We start from the raw sequence: 10,148 nt of genomic DNA, 5'->3' as shown, positions 1-10,148 counted from the left end.
AAAATAGAGGCTCGGTGGCTCGCACGTCATTCCAAGTCCTTTATCGTTATTAAGGGTGAGCTCTACAGGCGAAGCCACACTAGGATCCTATAGCACTACATCCCCATCGAACAAGGGAAGCAGTTGCTAGGTGATATCTACAGTGGGGTTAGTGGGCACCATGCCACAGCTAGGACCGTGGTCGAAAACACATTCTGACAAGGCTTCTACTGGCCAACCGCAGTAGTCGACGCTGAACAAATTGTGCACACCTATGAAGGGTGTCAATACTACACTCGGTAGACCCACATGCCGGTCTAGGCACTCCAGACAATCCCCATCACGTGGTCATTTGTGGTCTGGGGGCTCGATCTGGTCAAACCTCTAAAGAGGGCACCCAGGGGCTATATGCACTTGCTTGTCACCATAGACAAGTTTACAAAGTGGATAGAGGCTCGACCGATCTCCGCGATCAAGTTTGAGCAAGAGCAAGCTATGTTATTCTTCCTTGACATTGTCCATTTCTTTAGAGTCTCAAACTCCATTATCACAGACAATGGTACATAGTTCACCGGGAAGAAGTTTCTCTAATTCTACGATGAATACCACATCCGTGTTGATTGGGCCATCGTGGTGCACCACCACACAAATGGGCAGGTCGAGCACACAAATGACATGCTCCTACAAGGCCTCAAGCCTAGGATCTTTAATCGATTGAACAAGTTTGGCAGATGATGGGTCACGGAGCTTGCCATGGTGCTCTGAAGCCTAAGGACGACCCCCAGCTAGGCCACCAGCTACATGCCATTCTTCATGGTCTATAGTTATGAGGCTATCCTCCTAACCAACCTTAATTATGGAGCACAGAGGCTCAGGGCGTATGATGAACAGGGAGCCAAGGCATCCCTTGAGGATGCCATGGACCAGCTAGATAAAGCGCATGACATTGCCCTCCTCCGCTTGACCAAGTACCAGCAAGCATTGCATTGGTACCATAGCCATCGAGTATGGGGTCGAGCCTTCAACATCGGGGACCTAGTGCTCCGCCTTGTCCAAAGCAACAAGAACTGCCACAAGCTCTTCCACTATGGGAGGGACCATACGTCATCGTAGAGGTGCTCCGACTAGGCACCTATAAGCTCAAGACCATCAACGGCAAAGTCTTCATCAATGCCTGGAACATCAAATAGCTACATCGCTTTTACCCTTAAATCCACTCTTGCTTTCTCTTATCGGTTTAGCTATCGACTCCTTGATCTTTAGTGAAACCTGACTCCAGCAATGGCAAAGGGTCGGGCCTCACTTAGGGGCTGATAAGGGTATATATATCCTTTCTAAAACAGTTGTTGTACCTGACCCTTTTTCACATTACAAACATAAAGGCAAGGTTTGCGGAAACAAACGTTGAGTAAAACTGGTCAAACCACAAGAAACCTATGCCCCAGCAACTATGACATTTTTGCTTACAAACATGATCAGAGTTTTTTTGCCCGCACCCCAAGCTTTAGCCTCCGCCTTCCTAGGAAGGGTTTGGAGGGGCCAGATAAGGGTATATATATATCCTTTCTGAAATAGTCACCATGCCTGACCCTTTCTCATGTTAAAAACATAAAGGCAAGGTTTGTGGAAACAAACGTTGAGTAAAACTGGTCGGACCACAAGAAACCTACGCCCCAGCGGCTATGGTGATTTTGCTCACAAGCGTGATCAGAGTGTTTTTGCCTGCACCCCAAGCTTTAGCCTCCACCTTCCCAGGAAGGGTTTGGAGGGGGCCACCGGTGGAATCTCCATCGAGTAGAGGCCAGTTGAAAGCTCTAGTTTGGTTTTAGTGAATTGATGAAACCCTAAGTGCTAACCTAGTTTATCAAGTGATCATGAGATAGGTAGCACATTCCAAGTGGTGAAGCAAATGAAGATCATGACACGATGATGGTGATGCCATGGTGATGATCAAGTGCTTGGACTTAAAAAGAAGAAAGAAAAAAACAAAAGGCTCAAGGCAAAGGTATAAATAGTATGAGCTATTTTGTTTTTGTGGCCAAGACACTTAGAGAGTGTGATCACATTTAGGTTCGATAGCCGTACTATTAAGAGGGGTGAAACTCATATCGGAATGCAGTTATCAAAGTGCCACTAGATGCTCTAACTCATTTCATATGCATTTAGGATCTAGTGGAGTGCTAACACCCTTACAAATGTTTGTGAAAATATGCTAACACATGTGCACAAGGTGATACACTTGGTGGTTGGCACATTTGAACAAGGGTTAGAAACTTCACCGGCAGAGTGTTCGCCCATAGAGTGCGGATAGTCCAATGGTGCCACCAGTGCCCTAAACTTAGGTGAACGTGGCCACTGTAAGTGACCGGACGCTGGTCTTTGAAGGACCTACGTGTCCGGTCAGTAGCAGCAGAAGAAGCATAGCATCGGTCATCGACCGGACACTGGCTGGCTGTGTCCAGTCACACTAACATGATCATGCATAGGGGAAACACCAAGTGACCGGACGTTGGATGAGTCCGGTCGAGCATGACCGGACACGTCCAGTCATGAAAAATCATCTCTGGATGCTTACTGGAAACGACCGGACGCTGAGGTCCAGCGTCTGGTCACTTCGTAGCAGCGCGTCTGGTCATCACTTGATCGTTGAGATCGAGCGCTCAGTATTTGAAGAGAGGGGATACATGGCATGCATTGTGTGAATGGACATTGAGGTCCAGCGTCCAGTCCATATGACTAGAGCATCCGATCACCCCATGTTGTGCCTAGTGAAGGGGTACAATGGCTCTATTTCGTGGGGGCTTCTATTTAAGCCCCATGGTCAGCTCAAGCTCACGCTTTTGGCCATTTGTATTGACATAGCAACCTTGTGAGCTTAGCCAAAGCCCTCCCACTCATCTCCATCATTGATTCATCATCTTTGTGAGATTGGGCGAGAATCCAAGTGCATTGCTTGAGTGTTTGCATCTAGAGGCACTTGGTGTTCATGTTTTGCTACATGATTCGCTTGTTACTCTTAGTGGTTGCCACCACCTAGATGGCTTGGAGCAGCGAGGATCATCGAGCGGAGGGTGGTGATTGTCTCTGGCTCCAATTGTGGTGATTGTGAGGGGTTCTTGACCTTTCCCCAGTGGAGAGCCAAAAGGTACTCTAGTAAATTGCTCATGGCTTATGTGATCCTCATCTTGTGTTGGTTGTGCAGCACTCTATTGAGGGTTTGGCGTGTGATGCCAATTAGCGTGTGAACCTCCAAGTGAGTGAATTGCCACAATGAGGAGTAGCTTGCCAGCAAGCAAGTGAACCTCGGTAAAAAAATCATTGTGTTCATCATTTGATTCTGAGGTGATTGGTCTTCATTGGTATTCATTCTTATGATTGTTTGGCTCCTTCCTTGACACGATGGTATAAATATCTTGCTCACTCTCTTTATATTACCGCAAACTAGTTGTCAAGTTCTTTAGTGTAGCTAGTTGTGAGAGCTTGTTAGTTTAGTCAGTGTGGCTCTTTAGTTAGCTTTTGAGAGCACACTAACTTAGTGTAGTGTCATAGCTATTATGTGGATAGAAACTATATAAACCAGAATTGTGGTACGTGGCTTGCTATTTTAGTAGGCTAGCACAGCACTTGCTTCGCCTCATAATTGTCTAACCAGTTTGTTAAATGTTGTTGTAGATTTTTTAAATAGGCTATTCAACCCCCCCTCTAGCCATTAGGACCTTTCAATAGTGGGTCACCCAAGTCGATCAGATAGCTCGAGCTACTATCGAGAGATGGGTAAGGAGCAGTAGGATGCCTCATGCGGGTTATGTCAACTCCGTCATGAATGACAGACCCAGATTCCACTCGGACATATCCGATAAGAGCTCCCAGAACCCATCACTCAAGCCATCGAGGTAACTTTAACAACCTCCACTTTACTTTTCTAGTGCATGAGTATTCATTCATCCATTCTCATACATCCAAGCATCGCGTATGCAATTATTGCATCACAAGGCTTCACATCGTGTCACGAAGCAGTTGTCGTCTCATTCAACATGAGCGATGACCGACCAAGGTTCGAAGGCCGGCCCACGAAGGGCTTGAGGCCACCTCACATCGAATAGAGCCTAGGGAGAAAACACAGATGAGCCCCAATGGCCATTGCTCGACCTGCTCAAAAGTGGACAGGGTCATCTCAACCTTCTTATTCGATCCTAACCTCAAGCCATACCCATAGAATCTCCATTGAGGGGAGGCCAGCGGGCCACCTGAGTCTCTCTCCGGAACGACCCGAGCATCTGCCGGGAGGTAGGTTAAGGAATAGTGGGATGCCACATGAGGGCTATGCCAACCCCATTATGAACAATGGACCCAGTTTCCACTAGGACATGCCCGTTAGCGAACTCACTGAGCGTGACACTCGAGCCATCGAGGCAAGTGATATTAGCTCAACCCCTCCGGTTGCAGAAACCATGGATGGGGTGACGATCACAAAGACGAGTTGATCCCTCGACAAAACCCTTGCAACACATGGGGGCTCAAGGGAAGTTGGACTCACAAGGAGACCTAATGCATGGTCGTAGAACGATGGCTTGGATCCTAGGGAGGGGGTACGTACAAAAACTAAGAATAACGTTTCTAAAACAAAAAACGCTTTCTCCTACCAGTTTTGCTATTGTCTCCTCAATCTTTAGTGAAACCCGACCCCAGCAACGGCAAGGGGTTGGGTCTCACTCGGGGGCTAATAAAGGTATATATATACCCTTTCTGAAATAGTTGCCATGCCCTACCCTTTCTCATGTTAAAAACCTAGATGCAAGGTTTGCAGAAATGAATGTCGAGTAAAACTGGTCAAACTGCAAGAAACCTACGCCCCAGCGCTAAGGTACTCTTGCTTACCAGTGTGATCAGAGTTTTCCACCCACATCTCAAGCTCTACGGTCTTAACAACAGGAAGGGCCAGAACGCATTAACCCTTTTTGCACATAAAAAGGGAGAAAGAACAAATTTGTACAAACAAAATAAAAGAACAAGCTTGTTTAGACGAAACAGAAGGGTTGGAACTTGTCCGCTTATTACAAGTGCACCAAACTAACCCCTCGAGGGGATGATTTCATCTTCTATCTTGGTAGAAAGGTCATGTGCTAGGGGGGCCACCTCCTTCACGATGTCGTTAGCTCAGCATCGGTATAGACAGGTGCGAAGCCTTGACTCATCGTTGCCAGATCGATGTTCTTGTGAGAGGACTCCTGATAAAGACGGAAGTTTCTGGCCACCACTAGAGTAGTAACCAATAGCATAGACATGGTGTCTATGTTAGAAGCTATCTTTGTTTGTCTCGTATCCCATGGTTGAGGGGTAGGCTGCAGGTGATGATAGCCCTATCTGTCCTTCATAATCCCCCATGTTTGGATACGGCGTAGAGTCGTATGCCGATATCGCCTGACAGATCAGGTGCGCTCTAGTGCCCGAAGTAAGTTTATAGCGACCAAAGCTATCTTAACTTAGGATCGCTACCCTTAGATATTCATGTATTTGTATGACTATCTGCTCATCTTAGCATAGCTATACAAGATATGCCTGCTACAGTTTAGGTTTATTCTTTTATTCTTTATACTTTCTTTTATCTTTGTCATAGGCCTAGTGCAAGCGGTAGAGTCTTACCGCCTATGACCAAAAGGTCCCAGGTTTGAGTCGTGGTCTCCTCACATTGCACAGGCAAGGGTAAGACTTGCCACTGACACCCTTCCCTAGACCCCGCACAGAGCGGGAGCTCTCTGCACTAGGTACACCTTTATACTTTCTTTTATCTTTGTCCTTGAGATTGGCTTAAGTGTGTGTGTCACACTATCCAAAATCTATCCTATATTACCCCTATTATGAACATTCATCTATTATATAGTCATGTTATCTTGTTCATGTCCCTACTAGAAACTTTTATACCATGCCTTTCTTTGGGAAAATATAAATGAACGATACCCGAATACTTCCAGGTGAAATGCTACAATGATATATCTGTGCGCTTGCGGAATTTTTCTGCATGTGTTCAGAAATATCGTCAAGGCATTTCTAGTGCCATTGCTAGAAAACACCAATCCTAGTGGTGACGCTAAGAAACGCTAACAAGCATTTCTGGCACCGTTGCCGAGGATGGACTTAAAAACTCCATACTTGGTGATTGTGCTAAGAAATACCAACAAGTATTTCTGACGTCATTGCTAGGGATAGACTTAAAAACTCCATACTTGGTGATTGCGCAAAAAAATGCCAACAAGCATTTCTGGTGTCGTTGCCGGGGAAAGCACTGGTTAAAAGAATCTATTAGGACATGTTCATGATAATATGCATGTGTAGTACCCATTGCTCATAACAGGATAACTTTGCTTGTTTTCTCCTATTGTGGATGAAAATAGGATAGTGTAAGATGGTTTTGACTTGCCGACAACCTTCACCGAGAATCCAGAGTCATTCCTAAAGAAGGCCAGATCTCGTGTCGATCCTCCTTCCACTACTCCACTAGCAACCGAATCCATCACCCTAGCATCATCTGTATCAAACACCATGGCCGACAAGACGCAGCACGAGTAAGTGTTGCCAACATGCTCGTTGGGCCCGTTGTCGACATGGGCGATGTAAACTTTGAGTTAAAGACCGGCCTAATCATGATGGTGTAGGCAAATCCATTTTATGGATTGCCTAGCAAGGACGCCAATGCACATCTCCAACACTTTCTAGAGCTGTGCGACACCATCATCATGAAGGATGTCGCACCAGAGATAATCAGGGTCCATTTGTTTCCCTTCTCCCTCATGGGGAAGGCGAAGTAGTGGTTTTACAAGGACAAGGAAGTTGTCAGCACGTGGTCTAAAAATGCTCTATGGTGTTCCTCATGAAATTCTTCCCCATGGGCAAAACCAACGCCCTAAGGGGAAGAATTTCAAGTTTCTAGCAGAATACTATGGAATCCATCCCCGAGGCATGGAAGAGGCTACAAGAATACATCTTTGCTTGCCCGCACCACGGGATGGAGAATTGGCTAGTCCTCCAGAACTTCTACAATGGGTTAACCTCCATGTCAAGAGGACACATTGATGTCGCTGCTGGAGGAGCCTTCTTCTCACACACAGTCAGCGGAGCTATGACTCTCATTGAGAAGATGGTCTCCAACCAAGGATGGAGTGAAGACAGACTACAAACTTGGTGATTGCGCTAAGAAATGCCAATAAGCATTTCTGGCGCCATTGCCGGGGATGGACTTATAAACTCCATACTTGGTGATTGCGCTAAGAAATGCCTAGCTCGCCATAGTGTGGCGGTGGTGGGCGAGGGTGCCAGAGTCGGGGAAGATGTGGCTATTGTGTTTCTTTTGCGACTACAAAATGTTGTGCGACGAGGTGTGCGTGCTGAAAGTCCAGATCGTGCACGCACACGCTCTAGCAACGCATGTTAACTAAGGATGTGTTTAGTTCATATGGGATGAGGCGGGATGGAGCCATTCCATCCTAGTTCCCAGAGTGTTTGGTTCATGGATGTAGGAATGGAGCCATCACTAACTAGGAATATTCCTCTAAGATGCTGCACCAACTCACTCCAAAAATTTGATCGAACGTGTTGGTTCCACTTGGATGGCGCTCGCGCCATCTCCTCACACGCGAAAGCACAACAGGGCTGGGTGAGGAAGGAGTCGGCGTGGATGGGGTGGGCGGATGCGGATTTGACGCCGTCGGAGGAGAAGACTTAGGCAACCGAGGTCGGGCAGAGTCGGTGTAGCTGAGAGCGGGCGCGGTCGGAGAGGATGCATGGATCCGACACCAGTGAGGAAGGATGCATGGGCGAGCCGAGCTGACGCAGCCGGAGCGGTGGGCGAGGTCGGGATTGGTGCAGCCTGGGCTTGGCCGACGAGGTTGTTGCGAGGCAGGGGTTGTGCCCTCGGGCGGTTACGGTGCCGCGCGACCGGTTTCCATGAGCCGTGTGCGGCTCTGCGTGAATCTTGCGGAGAAAGAAGAACGAAGAAAGAGGAAGAAGCTCATTTGTATGACATGTGGGTCCCAAGATAAATGGGGTTAACAATCTGTTATCCCATTCATCCCATCCCTTCAACCAAACACGGAAATAGAATCGTCCCATCCTTCCAACCAAACATAGCGTGGAACCGTTCCATTCTTAAAACCTGGGATGGAACCATTCTACGTCTCGCTCTCCAACCAAACACATCCTAAGTAAAATAGTGATATATGATGCGGAATTAAGAAAGAGAGAAGCAATTATGTCTGTACAAGAACAAAGATAAGAGGATGGATAAATGGATGACAGGAGAGAGACATGTAATTAGATAAAATTTATTTAAAAATTTATCTATTAAAAGTATGATTTCTGTGTATTATTACTCCCTCCGTCCACAAAATAATGTAATTCTCACATTTTGAGGAGTCAAAAAAAATTTAAATTTTGACTAAAATTATATAAAAAATGCTAACATACGTGAGGCAAAATATATACTATTAGATTAGTTATAGAATATATTTTTATAATAAATTTATTTAGATATATAAATATTAATACTATCTATTATAAAATTAGTCAAAATTTAGGCTACTTCACCGGTACTGTTTTTATAATTGCATTCTTTCGGCAGTGGGTATGTATCACCTGCTGTTTATAGGTGACTGGCGGCAATCATGCCCGTGGGTCCCACGTATGGGTCCCGCCACGTGAACCAATCGTGGCCCGGCAGCGCACGGCATCCACTTTCCCCACTCATCGAGTCTGCGCTCTTCGTCTTTCTCCGAATTTCCCCTCTCCTCTTCTTGCCGGATCTCGCCACCCCTCCCCACCCGGCCACCCCCATCCACCCCGCCCATGGGAGCCCCCACCCCTCGCCGCTGACCCGTGGTCCCACTGCTCCCTGCTCCCCCCGCCCTCGCTCCCGCTCCCGCTCCTGCTCGCCCACGCGAACCCTAGGCTTTGCTGCTAGAAGAGCTCCAGCGACCGAAGAGGAGAGGAGAATAAAGCTCAAATCTTGGATGCGCCGGAACCGATGGCGACACCTGCCGCGGAGAAGCCGGAAGATGTAGAGATCCGCGAGGTTTGGGCGGACAACCTCGAGGCAGAGTTCGCCGTGATCCGCGACATCGTCGACGACTATCCCTATGTGGCCATGGACACGGAGTTCCCCGGCGTTGTGTGCCGCCCGCTCGGCACTTACAAGACGGCGGCCGAGTTCAACTACGCCACCCTCAAGGCGAACGTTGATATGTTGAAGCTTATTCAGCTCGGGCTCACCTTCTCCGACGAGCATGGTGGGCTGCCGGCGCTCGGCCCAGAGGGTCGACCCTGCGTGTGGCAGTTCAACTTTCGAGGCTTTGACCCTCGGACCGATGTGGCTGCATCAGACTCCATAGATCTGCTGCGTCGTAGTGGTATTGACTTCTCTCGCCATGCTGCTGATGGAGCTGACGCTCGCCGGTTCGCTGAGCTGCTCATGTCCTCCGGTGTAGTATTGAATTCAGATGTTCACTGGGTGACTTTTCATAGTGGCTACGACTTTGGCTACCTGCTCAAGCTACTCACCGGGACAAATCTGCCTGATACAATGTCAGGGTTCTTCGATCTCATCAAGATTTACTTTCCTGTTATCTACGACATCAAACACTTGATGAGGTTCTGCAATAGCCTCCATGGAGGTCTGAACAAGCTTGCTGAGCTGCTTGAGGTCGCAAGGGTTGGAATCTGCCACCAGGCAGGGTCTGATTCGCTTCTTACAGCGCTGTCCTTCAAGAAGCTTAAAGAGGCATACTTCAACGGGTTAACTGAGAAATATGCCGGTGTGTTGTATGGACTTGGCTTTGAGGGTGGAGAGACCACCTCTGCTCACTGAGTAATGGATAGTTAAATAAAAGATGAACTATTTATGAAAATGGAGAAATCTGTTCGGTGACTTCGTCTGATGATTTCCTTTTGCTTGCTGGAAAAGGTACTCTCTTTCCGCTAATTTCTGATTTGCCCTGCAAGTTACCTCCAGCTAAGCTGTTCTATGATTTAGCTTTGTGGCATGATGGAATGTGTTGTTGACTACTCTTTGAGGCCTATATTGATACACTGATCACCAAGTCACCAACTGAAACATTATTGAACTCTATAATGTTGTGGTAATCAAGTTACTGTGCATCAAGTCATCAACTGTGGTGCTA

At 47.3% G+C, this 10,148-nt stretch overlaps 1 protein-coding gene and 1 non-coding gene across 2 annotated transcripts; one reads left to right on the top strand and one right to left on the bottom strand.

Annotated features, from left to right (window-relative positions):
• Nucleotides 1-6,877: 6,877 nt before the first annotated feature.
• Nucleotides 6,878-6,984, bottom strand: LOC136553172 (small nucleolar RNA R71). Its single transcript, XR_010783078.1, has one exon. It is a non-coding gene; the product is annotated as a small nucleolar RNA R71 (small nucleolar RNA).
• A 1,806-nt stretch (nucleotides 6,985-8,790) lies between these two features.
• LOC136549847 (probable CCR4-associated factor 1 homolog 7) lies at nucleotides 8,791-9,895 on the top strand. Its single transcript, XM_066541271.1, has one exon. The coding sequence runs from the start codon at nucleotides 8,996-8,998 to the stop codon at nucleotides 9,833-9,835; it is 840 nt and encodes a 279-aa protein (XP_066397368.1). The 5' UTR covers nucleotides 8,791-8,995; the 3' UTR covers nucleotides 9,836-9,895.
• Nucleotides 9,896-10,148: the final 253 nt, after the last annotated feature.

The sequence above is a fragment of the Miscanthus floridulus genome, chromosome 4, assembly GCF_019320115.1.
Source record: "Miscanthus floridulus cultivar M001 chromosome 4, ASM1932011v1, whole genome shotgun sequence".
Taxonomy (NCBI): Eukaryota; Viridiplantae; Streptophyta; class Magnoliopsida; order Poales; family Poaceae; genus Miscanthus; species Miscanthus floridulus.
The sequence above is the reverse complement of the archived record's forward strand: the minus strand, read 5'-3'. Positions and strand labels throughout refer to the sequence as shown.